The 15,930-nt window shown below is 37.1% G+C and overlaps 2 protein-coding genes across 3 annotated transcripts in view; both read right to left on the bottom strand.

Annotated features, from left to right (window-relative positions):
* The window catches only part of DCTN2-p50 (dynactin subunit 2), a 177,123-nt gene that overhangs the window by 84,157 nt on the left and 77,036 nt on the right, over positions 1 to 15,930 (bottom strand). The window lies entirely within an intron of this gene.
* The window catches only part of LOC136846111 (DNA repair protein XRCC1-like), a 30,732-nt gene that overhangs the window by 4,334 nt on the left and 10,468 nt on the right, over positions 1 to 15,930 (bottom strand). Inside the window, exons 1-10 of one of the 2 annotated variants that reach the window (XM_067116855.1) lie at positions 12,265 to 12,406; positions 7,819 to 8,010; positions 7,018 to 7,224; positions 6,684 to 6,819; positions 5,612 to 5,740; positions 3,713 to 4,187; positions 3,096 to 3,209; positions 2,807 to 2,928; positions 2,317 to 2,386; positions 480 to 744 (exon numbers count right to left, since the gene is read on the bottom strand). In XM_067116855.1, coding sequence (XP_066972956.1) covers positions 480 to 744; positions 2,317 to 2,386; positions 2,807 to 2,928; positions 3,096 to 3,209; positions 3,713 to 4,187; positions 5,612 to 5,740; positions 6,684 to 6,819; positions 7,018 to 7,224; positions 7,819 to 8,010; positions 12,265 to 12,315 — 1,761 coding nt within the window. In that variant the 5' untranslated portion in view covers positions 12,316 to 12,406. Of the gene's footprint in view, positions 1 to 479; positions 745 to 2,316; positions 2,387 to 2,806; positions 2,929 to 3,095; positions 3,210 to 3,712; positions 4,188 to 5,611; positions 5,741 to 6,683; positions 6,820 to 7,017; positions 7,225 to 7,818; positions 8,011 to 12,264; positions 12,407 to 15,930 lie in introns of those variants that run through there. The other variant, XM_067116863.1, reaches the window with a different exon arrangement.

Below are 15,930 nucleotides of genomic sequence, written 5' to 3'. Positions count from 1 at the left end.
TCAACCTATTGACCTGACATAACCAAAGGCATGTTAATGTTCTGAGTCACATATCCTGAGGGAGAGCTGATGCCAGAAGCAATCAGCTTGGATGTGCTCCAGGGTATTCAGGGAGTGTATGGTTCCAGTGAACCTATTCTTTGAGGATGAAATCAGTGCTTTAGTACACGACCCAACAAACCAGACATGAGGTTGTTGTTCAAAGGATGGCTGAGGGTCCAGGAGTAAGCATCGCAGGAGAATGTTCCTTTCATTGACAGGTTTATGGTGAACAAAAAGAATTGAAGCAAAGATGAAACTACCATAATCCTCAACTGGAAATACGTAAGACTATAGAGATAACAGTAGCTAGCCACTTTACATCAAATACAGATTTGGTATGGATGACAATTTGGATCGCCATGGGATGCTAGCAATGCCTGTTGGACAGTAAGACTTAAATAACTCAAGTTCTATAAAACAACAACAAAGTAACTCACCACAAGTTCCACATTCTCTTCATCAATGTCAGTATCGTCATCGTACACACTGTCTTCATTGCCATTCCCGTTCAATTCCTGCTTCACCCGTGTTCCACCAGCCTTACAAGTGTCTGCGGTATTCTGAGAATTTCTGTCGCTCGTCTCTACTTTGATTTTCTTATTTGGTGGCTCTTCAGAGGAGCTGGTAGATTTGTTTGGTTTTTGTTTTTGTACTTTTTCTTCATCAGAAGTATTTTTTGTATTTTTCTGCTTTGCCAGAACTCTGTAAAAAATAAAATGACATTCATGACGTCACTCTGCAGGTGGTTTGGAAGAGTTTATCAGAATAAAAAAAAATGTGTATAAGAAAATGAAAATGTGGACATGATAATTTTGATCTTAATTTAAATAATCTTTTAACAACGTACAGTAACATTAAGGATCAAATTAGATAGCATAAACTTCTGGTAACAAAACTTTTCAATTTTTTACTGTCTATTATCATTATTATATTACTATTACTATTATTAGTATTATCATTAAGATTAAGGTGTTAAAACACTTGACCCATATACGGCTGTCTCAGTTTAAATTCTATTCAACAATCTAAATTCTATTCAATAAATTTCACTTCTTTAAGAACTTAATAACTGGATAAACCAAAAAAACATTGATTAAGGTTCAGACAAAATTCCTTAAAGGATATGTTTCCTAAACTAAAGACATCTGCAGCTGGCTGGAGTTTGTACATTCACATAAAATAATTAAGTCTGTGTTGATCTAAGATCTCTGCATCAAAGACTGGGTCACATGGGTTGCTCATCAAATATTTTTGGATTCAGTGAGTATGGCCAATTTGAAGACAAAATAAATTACAGTATTTCAACCTGGTGTCCTTTTTTAAAGGCCATATACCAACAATGATTCTGATCTGTTTCTATTCATTGTTACCAGATTCAGTAAAGGTGTTGGGTTTTCATCACAATCACCTCCAATGCATACCATGCAAATGGCCTTTGTAATATTTTGCCACTCATGTATTTTCTGTGCTTTTCCAAATCTCCCCTCATCTCCAGCCTCCCATCTCATACTTCATAGTTCTCATCTGTGAAAGTCGGGGCCTCCCAAGGTTTCTAGAGCCCAAAGAAGCTTAGCTGACACTATCACAGACTATTCTCCCTGGTGCAATGTGAGACATGTCCAGCCCAAACTGAATATCCCCTTTGTTACTACCTCTTCTACATTGGAACTACATTACTGTACTGTAAGAGAGGTTTTCCTTAAACAATTGTATAGTGCTAATCTTAAAAAAGGAATTATTGTTAATCAGTAATACCGGTGATTGCACATGTTAATCATCATATAAATACTATACTGCAAGTGAGTTATGTAACCAAATGACTGAAGTACATTAACTACAAAGTTGATACAAACTGTCATTTATTTAACTCTTGCAATAAGAGAAGCTTTTTCCTTTATTTGTGTTATTAAATTTACATCAAGGAGCTATGTTAGTTTTACAAAAATTTTGTTAGGAAATTCGTGAAAGTCTAAAAGTCACATAGACAGGTATACATGTTAATGGACTAGATATTCCTTTAAGACAACTACTGGCATGCAAGTAAATAATTATCCTCCCAATTGCTAAATTTTCTTGAGTTCACTGGCCTCAGCAACCATCAACGAATAATCTCAAACACATGAAACTAATAAATCTAATTTTAAGACATTTCTGAATGTGGCTACATGATTTGTAAATTCTATACGTGCTCCATGAGCGATTGCAGTATTAAGGAATTCCAACTCAAATACAGTGAAATATTTTTGGTACAATAATATTTAAGTTTGAACTAACCTTTGAATTTCGTCATCTGTGTCTTCATTGTCGCTGTACGCCTCATTACTGTCTTTATCATACTGGGATTCTGTAAAAAAAAAAATGAAATACATGGAATTCATAATAAAAAATTTAGCTTATTACTACTGTCCAGGCTTAAGTTGCATTCCAACTAGTTCGAAAAAAAATTAAATACATGGAATTCATGATAAAAAATTTAGCTTATTACTACTGTCCAGCCTTAAGTTGCATTCCAACTAGTTCGAAATAAGAATTGAAAATGTTTGTTTAACACTACAACTGCCTAGTGTTAGTCATGACAAATAAAATTTCAGGTCAAAATGAGGAACCACTGGCGAAAGGAGTCAGGCAGATAGGGTATGAGACAGAGGAGAGTGTACAGAACTCATACCACATCCAACCTTATAATGGGAGAGGCCTATGTAAAAATATCCGTGAGAACAATGATAAAAGTGTCAGATTTCCTCTGAACCAGAAACACAAATACCTTCAACATCAGAGTCTACTCGTTTAGAAGAAGGCTTTGGTTTCTCTTCCTTTGGGAATAGTTCCTCAGCCCAAATTTCTTCTTCACTCTCTCTGGCATCATCTTGCTTAGGAAGCGCATACCTAAAGGAAATTTTATAAGTAAAAACTCTGCAAATATAACAGTAAGTACTTCTGTGATATTATTCACTAAATGACAACATCAGGACTTCGTCATCAACACGTGAACGGCATTGTGGAAGATCTTGTAAATAAATAAATATCTGCACAATATCAACATTAGAAAATACCTTCTCCATGGGTAACGAATCTTGTTTTTATGGCAATCCGATATCCATTTTGCTGTGACTATTTTACCCTTGCCTTTCACTTGCTGATATTTGGGAGTGTTAGCAAAGGCACATCTGTAAAATGAGAGCAACAAACTTTACTTCAAACCCCTTTTCTAAAATATGCAATTATTCATATGGAACGAACCTAAAAGACAATCAACTCACAAGGAAAGTTTCTACACGTGACCTTATGTAAAGAGTGAAAAATATAAGAACACATAAATTGATAAATCAACAAACAATATTTATATGATTGTTCTTTGAATTTCATGGGCAACTTCAGTACAGCATAATTAAAAAATTAAAAAATAATAATGGCTGAGGTCACATGAGTGGTTGGAGGGGAAATCAGTTACTGTATAAAACTCTGATAGTATAAACTAAATACTGCATACAAAATAAAAAGTTCATAAACAGGCTGCAAAGCCAGAATCACCTACAACTGTTTCTTTTATGAATCAAATCCTACTCTACTTATGACATCTCTTCACTAAATAGGAACACTTAAGAATTTTTCATACTTCAAAATACTCTAAGCTAAGCGTTCTCAGAAAACAATGAAGGCCCATACTCACATAAGATGAGTGCAAGATGGTTCCCAGTCAGGTTTATACCTCGCTCCCATTTCCAGCATCATATCTCGAATCTGTGATCGCAGAGGATTCTGATACCCACTTAGAACAAAGGTGACACCTTTCAACAAGGAGGCAAAAGGAGCTGTTTTTCTTTTGGATGACGAACCTGAAGACGCTGATGATGATGATGGTGGTGATGGCCGCTTATTTTCCTGAGAGGATGTTCTCTTCAAGTCTCTGGAGTCATTCTTTCTCTTGTTGCTTTCCGAGGACGAATTTCGATCGCTATTCTTATCTTTTTTTTGTTTTTCTCTATCCTTTTCGACTCTGCTTTCTGAATCCTTACTTCGTTTGTCACGTTCTCTGTGTTTGTCAGAATCTCTGTCCCTTTCTTTTCTTTTCTCTTTGCCTCTCTCTTCGTGAGCATCAGACGACGAAGGTGTGGAAGGCTGCGGAGGTTTTAGCCGTTCTGGTGCTGTTAAAAAAGAAAAACACCTAATTTATACTTCAGAAAGCTATACATGACATTTTAACACCAAGTTCAATACTCCCAAGCAAATACCATATGCTGGAGACCAATAAGAAAGGTCATAATTTTACTGGGAAAAGGAAAAAATGAGACCTAGATAAGATAAAAATTCAAGTTGAAAAGGTGCACAACAAAAGATTGGAGAAAACTCATTTCGCACTTCAACACTTTTACGGGAATTTCTGATGTACAAACCTTTAACGATGACAGATTATCCAGTAAGATTTTATACTGCTCTTAAGAGCAATGATGTACCATGATAACCAGGATAGGCTTGCAATACAAAATATAAATTGTAAACACTTCATGTACCATAGATACAAACTTCTTACTCGTCTTATACCAATGGGTACACACAAAGCAGTGAATGACTCTTTAGTCAGTTATAAAAGATAATTTAAACATTCCAACAAGCTGAAATTCTTGGCTCACAGGGGTGACTAAATCTGAATAACTGTTTAAATTAGCAATGATGACTAGTGCTGAAACTGCTTCCTCTAGGGAGAAGTTCTAATGTCAATAATTCTCACTTTTGTATTCTGTTCCAGTACCACAAGTGTGTGCCTGTTGAAGGAGCTGAGGGGTGGTTTGTATATGTTGTCTGGGGACTGCAAGCTGATAGAATCAAAGTTTCTGTTTGTAGAAACTTTGATCAGAGTTCTACAAACAAAAACCATGCTCTGAGTCTTCCAGCAGAAACAGTCAGGTCTCCAATTGCAGTTCCTACTATCATAAATCTCAAAAGATAATTCTTGCTTTTAAAATTATCAAGTGTTAGTATGAACACTTAACAGAATTAATCCTTTACTCGTCATTAAAATTTTGAAAGTAATGACAAATCAGTCATCATAAAGTTAAGTTGTAAATAAGTTGGAATTGGAACATAAAATTTAGGCCTAAGGCCAAGCACTGGGACCTATGAGGTCATTCAGTGCTGAAAGAGAAATGGAGTAAAGTTTTTAGAGATGTAACAGGAGGAAAACCTTACAGTTTCATTATAAAACAATTGTTAAGAGAGGATGTAACGTAAGATGGAAGAGATAAAATGAACAGAGGTACAGTACAAGGAATGAAAGGGATTGCAGCTGGGGGCAGAAGGGAGGCTGCAAAGAACCTTAAGTAATGCCTACAGTGCACTGCGTGAGATGCACTGATGGCACTAACCCCCCTATGGAGGTATGCATAACTTTTAGTTGATGTAGCTGACTACATCCCTGTATCCCTTCATAAACAACTAATGCAGCTTGTCTTCTATCTGATAAACAGAAGCCAAGTGTCTGGAACATTTGAAGACCAAACATATAGGCCATGTTTGAGTGATGGGTTTGTAGTGAAATGAATCTAAATAGCTTTAATTTTAATTAACTAACCTGGAGATGCATTTTTCTTCAACTGATAGAATCCAACCTCTGGAGCATTAATTGGTTTTGTTTTCTTTGAATCTGGAGTTGAACCTGAAGACACTGCTGAGGCAGAAGCTGCACGAATGGCTGCTGCACCTAGAGATTCAAGAGCCATAGAATGAATGTTATTGGTGCCTAAGAATTTGCAAAAGGCTTCCTTATCATTTGCTTTTATAGTTACTGATTACACACAATTTATACATATTTTACAATTCCTCTTGGTCCAATCCGTATGTTTTTGGTTCTCTCCCCTCCATTAAAAAAATAAAAATCCTAGTTTCTGACTGGGGTCCTCACAATTATTAGAAGTAGGGGGTATATGAAACAAAAAAACATGCAGTTTACATAAAAAAAAAAAGTTAAAAATGTAAAAAATATGAAAAATGGTGCTTTATAAGCTATGTATGTCTGCAAAAGGCAGGCTCAGTAAATCAATGTGATAAGCTGAGGTTATGGAAAAGTCTAATATATGGCAGGTATAAGACTATGCTCTTAACTACTGTATATTTTGCAGTTGTCCGCACCTCTTTTAGAACTATCAGTGTTGTTAAGATTACTGTACTACTATTTATAAAAAACTTTAAAATCATGAGGCTCTTGAAAACACTAGTAGTATACAATAATGTGAACAAAAAATTACTACAGTAAACCCTCCGTATTCAGGGGGATGCGTACCACACGCCCCCCACGAATAGCTAAAGTCCGTGAATACTTAAAACCCCTCTAAAAACACTTAGAACTGCCTATTTTGATAGTTTAAACACACAAAAAATCTCTAAAAATGCTTATACCTGATTATTTTAATAGTTTTATCACAAAAAGTGCATTTAATCATGAAAATGATGTGAAAATTAGTGAATATTTCTTAGCGAAAAATGCTGCGAATGGGCGAATTTTCAACAAATGTGTATATCGTTCCACAGAGAAATCCAGCGAATAGGTGAGTCCCACCGATACAGAGGTTTACTGTGTAATATTACCACTGTCGCGTATGTAAGAACCCCAATTTCACAGGTACGGAGAACTCGTAAACATATACCTGTAAGCGGAGAGGATGTTTCTTTCTCCCTCCTTCGAGCAAAAATGGACCCAACCGATATTGGATCTTCTTCTTCCTCATCTTTCAGGGTGAAACTACCAAGTCTGATGACTTTTGGGGAGGAGTTAGCCGAGCCCTAAAAGCAAGATTATGAAGAGCAAAAGTGTAACATTTCAAATACTGTAGTCAAATACTGTTTCATGCATCTACCTTTGTGATCACATATGTCCCACAGACTCAACATTTTCTACCCAACTGATAAAAGAGATTACACCAAAACTTCACTAGAAATACTGCAAAGAAAATAAGAGGAAAATCCAAAGCAATACCTCACCTCAGAAGGAGCTGTTACAGTTACAAATGATAACCCAAACTGCAGTGTCTTATTAAAGGGCTGGGTACAAATGACCTTAACACGATCCCATTTCTGCTCGGCTATGTTTTTATTCAGCTTATCTGGACCAAACATACGCACACGGTTTATATCAGAGCTGTTTCTAGATTCTCCAGGTGTCATGAATGATGATGCAACCAGCAGGACCTGCCAAGAAAATTTAACGAGTTCTTCATTGAATGTTCTTTTCATAATAACAAAACATACATTGCAACATTACACACAATCTTTGATATAAATGTAATTTATTACATCAATAAAACACTGTGAAATGAGGTTTACTTTTATTTTGTCATGGCCTCTGAAAAACTGATGAGACTTTAGAAACAAATGTCAAAACTTGATACCAATAACAAGAGAAAACTTTTAATAATTTTTTTCACAGTTATCAAAAAAAGATTTACATAATCATTCTAAACTTGTCAAGTACCACTTCATCCCTTAAAAACTCACAATAACTGCTATATGTATTGTCAAATCAGGATTCACGAATAGAATACTGTATGTGGTTTTCTTGCCTTTCAGGTGAGATCTTAACTGTTTTAGAATAGTCCACAACATAACACTGTACAGGGATATTGGTCGATTATGTTAAGCCACTGGATAGTTACCTGATAATAGCCTACAACATAATATGGGGATATCTGTTGATTATGTTAAACCACTGGGTAGTTACCTGATAACAGCCTACAATAAAATACAGGGATATTGGTCGCTTATGTTAAACCATTAGATAGTTACCTGATAGTCTACACCTTCACGTGCAACAAGAACCTCAACAAATGCAGATCCATTATTGCCGATATCAACAGAATGGATGGAACTCAATCGTTCTAATTTCAATGTAACTGTTGCCTGCTTTCCACATGAATCTTGTGCGCACCTCCATTTTCGAAAAGTCTCAGCGCTCAACATGTTGTCAGCAGGATGATTCTGTGAATAACAGAAATAGTGTATTGTTCTGAAAATATAAATTAAAAAGTTTGCTTTTGTACTTAAAATATCATGTTAACAGCTACTAAAACTCACCTTGACTATTTTAATGATACATAACCTACTTAAAATCCAATACAGGCAGTCCCCGGTTATGAGTGGGCTTGGTTATTGGCAATCCGATTTTACAGCGCTTGTATAGCAACAAAAATCATGAATTTTCCGTGCCAAGATGCGCCAATTTTGGCTTATCGGCGCCGATAATTGGTATTGGCACCAATCTCCAGTTATCGGCGCTGATCTCCGGTTATCGGCACCGATACCCAGTTACTGGCACTGACAAGCACTGAAAATCGCCAATTTTCAGTTATCTGAGATTTTTGCTTATTGTCACGCCATCGGAAAGGAATCCCCACCGATAACCGGGGACTGCCTGTATTATCAAATACAGTACACAAATGAAGATGGTAAAATAGTTATAATAGGTAGATTGGATAAAAAGTATACTTTCAATCTCCTAATTTTTTCTTTTTGTTAAGTGAATTATGCTGATGCTCTTACTTTTATCTACAACATTTGCCTTGCCCTCATGACAGATAGCTTACTATTGCTAAGGTTACTATAGTGTAACATTTTACTTCATATCACTGAAATTCTAACAACTTTAAAACAAAGTATTTTTGCATTAAATAACAACAACTGTTTAGAGGAAACTTAACATTATGCAAGTTTAACATCTTGCAATTCACCAACCTATATGCTAGATTAATTTTTTATCAATCTACTCCTAGCTTCAGATCATGATGAGTTGGTAAATTTTTACTTTGATACCATAACCATTCACATGCAAATAAATGGTAAGACACAAACAAAAGTTGGTAAATTTAGTATGATTTTTTTTTATTAAGCATATTAAAGAAACTTAAAGGGCACAGCACCTGTCACTGTCAATAAAGGATAATGAAGTCAAAAGGTTAATTACAAGGCTGCACCCTAAAATTACCTTCCATAACTAAGCTGAACGTATCAAGTTTTAAAAACTAGGAAAAATCAGAAAACATTCAGAAATTTTACCTGCAGTTTTGAAGGTTTTATTGGCTAAAAAGTTACTTAACTACTAAATAATAAGTAAATGAAAAGCTTTCAATGTAAATTAGGCCTGGGCCTATGCATAGCACATGTATTACAGTACTGAACAGGCCTAGGCCTAATTCCATTATTCACTCATTTTCATTCATTTCTCCAAGCAAGATCTTTGGCTTCTAGTGGGGGTCAAACTATTGTTAAATATGGAGTGGCCTAAAGATGTAGGCCTGGTAAGTTAACAAAGCCTTTTTAGGCTACTAGGCTTAAAATGAATATCACATTCTCATAATCACATCAATTATCCGACAAACTTCAATACATAAGACTTAAAATGAACTTGGTAAAACCAAAGACTAGGTTACTATCACGCCCCTTTGCTTTAGAAATAACCAGTTTAAGTGCAAAATTTCTGCTTTGTTTAGTACCAGCCCCTTGGGGATGAACATAAAAACATAAACAGAAGACAGTACAGGCAGTCCCTGGTTTACGATGGGGATTCCGTTCCTACGCCGCATCGTAAACCAAAAAATCGTTGAAAATCGCAAGAAAACTTACTTTTAATTTTTTGGGTGTCTTTAAAATGATGTAACCTGTATTTTTATTGAGTTTTTCATCAAAAATGTTCAAAATTTTTACCATTTTGCCGTTTCACACCCATATTTTTTCCGTTGGATTGGCACCATAAGCGTTGTAATTTCTGATGAATATATTTGAAGAGCTTCATAAGCTCGGAACATTGTCAGCCAAGCCTGTCGTAACCCAGGGACTTACTGTAGTCCTAAATATCATAAACAAAAACAAGCAACATATATTTACAGAGAACAGGCCTAGCCTATTTCTGTCACCGACTGGCAGGAACCAGGTGACAGTACTAACCTAGTTTCAGTTTAATCTAAACTACAATGCATTAGGATATTCTTAAAATGAATGATTTTGCTTAATTGTCAACTAAATATTTAACCCCAGCAACCAGACCAAAGGTAGGGTAGAAGTATGGGGTTGCTCCGCATTGGGTATTACCTTAGAAATTGACTTACAGTATTTTGGTTGCTTATCAACAATTTACCCATTATTTTCTGTCGGTTGACTGTAATTAACCTATAATTAACCTCAGAACTGATACATTATTGTATGCTGGCCATCCTGGAATGCTATCGTGTATGTGTATGCGCAGTGTCATAGGGGAGGTTGTGGTAAAAAGTAGAGTTTCCTTCACCGGCCGCCCCGCCCCCGCCTAAGTGACATGGCCTACTAGGTTAGGGTACATTAGATTAGTATGGTTCCTTTTATAAGAGGTTTCCTTAGCCAATTCATTCTTGAACATATAACTCCCTAATGACTTGAGCATGTGCAGAACCATTCTATAACAACAACATGGCAGCCCAGCCTTTTTCCAACGGACCCAACGTTTTCCTCCAACCAAAACCCGCATTCCCAAAGGGCCCCAACCATGCTGGACACAGATATGAGGTTAATAATAATTGACCGACAATAAACAACACCACCTCCTTCATCACCAACACTAGCCAAAAATATTGGAAAAATCAATTTCCAAGGTAATTGTCCATGTGGAGTTACCCTGTAGTTTTGCCAAAAATACAATTGGTAATTCTAAGTATTAGCTCCGTGCCTGTTTTTACCTTGGAACCTGGTTTTTTCTAAACTTTTAGGGCTTCTGATACTGGCGGTGCATTTGATTGTTGTCGGCCAAATGGAATGTCCCTTCGCCATGTTTAGTACTGGCCCGGGGGGGGGGGTACCCATACGTTAACAAATTATTGCACTTGCTGGACGGGATGTGAACCATTCGAAAGAGACGTACCTGTGCTCTGTCTCGTGAAGATCGCGCATAAAAACCCCTGGTAGATCTAAGTAATGGATACACCGCGGGTATTTAGCGAGAAATGGCTGTTTCTTATAGTATTTTGGTTGCTTATTTACAATTTAACGTTATTTTTTGGCGGTCGGCTGTAATTAACACCAGAAGTCCATCCAACAAGGGGTTTCCATACGCGATCTTTGTGAGACAGAGCACGGCTACGTCTGTTTCGAACGGTTCATATCCCGTCCGGCAAGTGCAATAACTTGTTAACGTATGGGTACCGTCCCCCCCCCCCCGGGGGCCAGTACTAAACACGGCGAAGGGACATTCCACTTGGCCGACAACAAACAAATGCACCTACATGTCAGAAGCCCTATAAGTGTAGAAAAAACCAGTTTCCAAGGTATTGCACTTGCCGGACGGGATATGAACCGTTTGAAACAGACGTAGCCATGCTCTGTTTGGTGAAGATCGCGTATGGAAAGCCCTTGTTGGATGGGCTTCAGGGGTTAATTACAGGTTAATTACAGCCGACCGCCAAAAAATAACATTAAATTGTAAATAAGCAACCAAAATACTATAAGAAACTGCCATTTCTTGCTAAATACCCGCCGTGTATCTATTACTTAGAAATACCAAACCCCTTGTTGGATGGACTTCAGGGGTTAATTACGGGTTAATTACAGCCGACCGCCAAAAAATAACGTTAAATTGTAAATAAGCAACCAAAATACTATAAGAAACTGCCATTTCTCGCTAAATACCCGCCGCGTATCTATTACTTAGAAATCCAAACCCCTTGTTGGATGGACTTCAGGGGTTAATTACAGGTTAATTACAGCCGACCGTAACGTTAAAATTGTACCGGCAACCAAAATACTATAAGAAACTGCCATTAAATTGTAAACTTAGAAATACCAAACCCCTTGTTGGAAAATACTAAAAAATAATGTTAAATTGTAAATAGGCAACCAAAATGCTATTTTGCCATTTCGCTAAATACCCGCCGTGTATCTATTACTTAGAAATACCAAACCCCTTGTTGGATGGACTTCAGGGGTTAATTACAGGTTAATTACATTCGTGCGACAAAAATTGAAGGCAAATCCACAATCAGCAACCAAAAACCTGTAGGAAAAAATCAAGTTAGAAGGAAACCGCCGCCGCGGAGCTACTACTTAATCCACCGTACAATCATGTAGGATTACACAGAAACCGCCTTACGGTAAAAGAGACGACGGGATTAACCAAGGATTAACTAACACGCTAAACATACGGTTTAGACTAGCGTAACCGACGCCTATATCTCATATAAATCCTAATAAATCGAGAGCTGTCACACTAACCGGGTCTTCACTCGAGAAGGACAAAACTTCGGTGAACTTCAGAGGCGGCATTATGTTCGTAACGTTAGTTTAATGGCGAGAGACGGTGGTGCGGCTCCTCCGGAGTCCGAAGTTTGTTTACAAAGTCACGAACTTTCACTTAAACTTCGGCTCTCGGGGAGGGAGTGGTGTTTCTCTCGAGGAGGGAGTGTTGTTTCTAACATCTGTTATATTTATGTTTTATTGCTTGTGAACGCGAGCTCTATTTTAAAACTACTTGCGTTATGGTTTTCAATTCGGGCTTTTATTATTTAAAAGATTCCTTTTGAAAATCTGATGGCTTGTATGTTTTTGCTATCTATATGTTTTCGTTACGGTGAGGTTCTTGTTTCGCTTAATTAAAAATGATCTACCGGGTTTCTTGCATTTTCCAATTGTCTGTTTCTTCTGAACACTGTATATATATATATATATATATATATATATATATATATATATATATATATATATATATATATATAAATGTGTGTGTATACATATTATTTATATATATATATATAAAAATATATATATATATATATATATATATATATATACATATACTGAAAAATGTTTCTTAGCATTAGTTATTACGTGATTCTCGAATCCGATTTTTATATATTTTTCCTTCCTTTATGTACTAATGATACTGTAGATATATTTTTAAAATTCCAAGATATTATCATTCTTTTAACAAAGTGATGAAACTGGTCATCAAGCAAGTGTTTTGATAATAAATGCCATTAATTACAAAGAATAGGCGTAAGCGCTGGGTCCTATATACCTGACCTAAAGCGGCGGGGGTAGGTCTAGGGCCATCCATGTTTGATTCAAATGACAAATAATAAATCCCATACAAGCCACCACTCGAAGTGGCCTTGGTCGGTGCAGTTACATCAAATCTGCCCTTGAAAATTCCAGAAACAAGTAATCAACCCAGCGGGTAAATAACACCAAAGAAAATGACGTATCAAACCAACGGTCTTCCCAGCAACATGGCGTCTGCAAGTTTCAGTGACTTATTACCTCAGAAAAAATGTATATAGGGTTAACTTTAGTCTGTAATTATTTCGAAATACAATCATTGAACAATGGAAGAAATTAAATTACGTTAACAAAGAGTTATTGCATTTATCTACAGCCTCAAAACAGGATATGACTTATCTTCAAGGTCGGGTTTATGCAAGCTCTCGTGTCATCTTGGTTTAAGAGTAGCCGGCGACATGAACAATGCTATCATCTGCAATGACAAGATGGCAGCAATAATAAATTCTAGCTAAACGATAGCCTAACTATTCTAGGTATGCTCAGCGCCTTTTCCCATAAGTTGTCTCTTAGATGACTGTTACTTCTTTGAAGCCCTCTTACGAAAGCAATAAATACAAGCAGAAAACTATGGGACACTTTGTCCCATCTTTGCAGCCAGTATCTAGTACGAGCATTGTCATGGCGATGATGGGGTGCGTAGGTTATAATAATTGTAATGTCAGGCACTAAATCTTAGTCAAAATTACTGGATGGCTAATAGGCTAGGTCAGTGAAACGCATGGTTAGTTATAAGATTCATCTCTCTCTCTCTCTCTCTCTCTCTCTCTCTCTCTCTCTCTCTCTCTCTCTCTCTCTCTCTCTCTCCCTCTCTCTCTCTCTCTCTCTCTCTCTCTGTATGCACCCTTGACCATGCAGCAAAGCTTATCCTTCCTCAATTTATGTTAATCTCTCTTTCTCTTATTCTGTTCCATCTCTATTTTTGTCTCTGCATCCTTGGAAAATGTTTGCATCCACCTGACTTAATTTTTCACTGAAACTGAAACAGCTCCAAATACAAGAGAACAATTAAATCTCTGCTCGGTGGGGGAACTTGTCACCTGTAGAACCTGATGTTTCACGACTTCAGAGGTGGGCTTCAGTGAAGCGTTGAAGGATAGTAATCTTGGTTTCTTCCGTCGTGCAACCAACATATTTAGGCTACTTTTCCCTGTGAGTGGCTGTTTCATTCCTACAACAACTTTTGTGGCTATCATTACCTCTGATAAGACTATATGTTCTTTGATTCGGTGTGCCTGTTAGCAGCAATAGCAAAACATTATATTTTACCCGAAGAACCCTGTTTAGCAGCGTAGTCACCCTTAAACCCACGATATTCGAACAAGGGAAAACTGAGTTACAGATGAAAATTATAAATACGTATACGAACATTCGTCGACTACCAAAGAATCCGTGGTATAGGCCTACTGAAAGTACAATTACCGTGCTTGCGAGGATACATTTCACAAAGACAAAAAGATGAAGAAAGAGGTAATAGAAAACTAGAATCCCAACAGTCATGTTTTCACAGCGGGCAGAAGTCAGTGCAAGAATCGCAGTTTCAATTATCAAACTAGGCCCATTTTTGCAAGTTACGAAGCTATACTGAAAGAGTACAAGTACTGGGCTGGAGATAAGGCTTACAAGTACTTTTTTATTATATTTTTTCCATGATACAATCTGTACATTCATATTCGAAGTTGTAATGCCAAAGAACGTATCAATGCAGGAAAGAATAAAGACGAAATGTTTGGTAGTTTTAGTATATAAACTACCGGCTCTGTTGTTTTTGTGGAGAATGATGATTATGTGTATTTAGAAAATAATTATATAGGATCATGAATATTTATGAATCTAATTAATGCATCAACATGCGAATAAAGGGTGCAAGAGCTGAATATAAGAGAGAGAGAGAGAGAGAGAGAGAGAGAGAGAGAGAGAGAGAGAGACGACCAACTTTACCGGCGACAAACTATACCAGGTATCTACTGACAGGAGACAAATATCTCAGAGGAAGTTTGACAAACGACCAGTTTATCGACGACATAATGACAGGATCTCACTAACAGCACGCGACAAGAACAGTAGTTTTTTTTTTATTATTATAAAACTCAAAACATAAACGGGTTTCAGCCGAGACCTCCGGAAAGTGAACGCACTCACTCTGGTGTCGTAAAGCGCCAAAAGATGGCAGCACGGCTCATTGGTCGCCATAGCAACGAGAGACGCTGGAAATGAGCTCATCATATGAATGGGAACTGGAGTGATTTGCAGCCAATCTACTAATTTATTGATTATCGCGGTTAATTCATTGAAGGCTGTTTTCCTTGCAAAGGGAAAATGTCGATAGTGACTGAGATACTTTATTTATACGAATTCTAATGATGGTGGTTGCTCGTGGCGTCAGATTTTGCTTATGAAATAAGTTAATGACTTATATTTTCTTGCTGGATAATGTAGTATAGGACTAAAAATGACCAAAAACTGATTTCTGACTTTATTAGAATAAATGAAAATGCTGTAGAGGAAGTGATAATAATAAACTTTGATATATGACTAGCGTCTCCGACCACACACATACACAGAGAGAGAGAGAGAGAGAGAGAGAGAGAGAGAGAGAGAGAGAGAGAGAGAGAGAGAGAGAGAGGGGGAGGAGGAACAGCAGGAGCAGCACATTTCTTGCCCTTTAGTTCGCATGACAGGAAACAGACCCAGCAAGAAGTGAAGAAGCCCCCAAACGCTGGTCAATAGTCTTGGGTTGACCCCCAGTGTATGTGGAGAGGTGTGGCGTCTTGGAGGTTCGTGAATCCCTTATTCTCTTGCGGAGAGACACCGCGGCTCGAG

Source organism: Macrobrachium rosenbergii, chromosome 2, assembly GCF_040412425.1.
Source record: "Macrobrachium rosenbergii isolate ZJJX-2024 chromosome 2, ASM4041242v1, whole genome shotgun sequence".
NCBI lineage: Eukaryota > Metazoa > Arthropoda > Malacostraca > Decapoda > Palaemonidae > Macrobrachium > Macrobrachium rosenbergii.
Note: the sequence above shows the minus strand (reverse complement) of the source record. Positions and strands in the feature narration are given on the sequence as shown.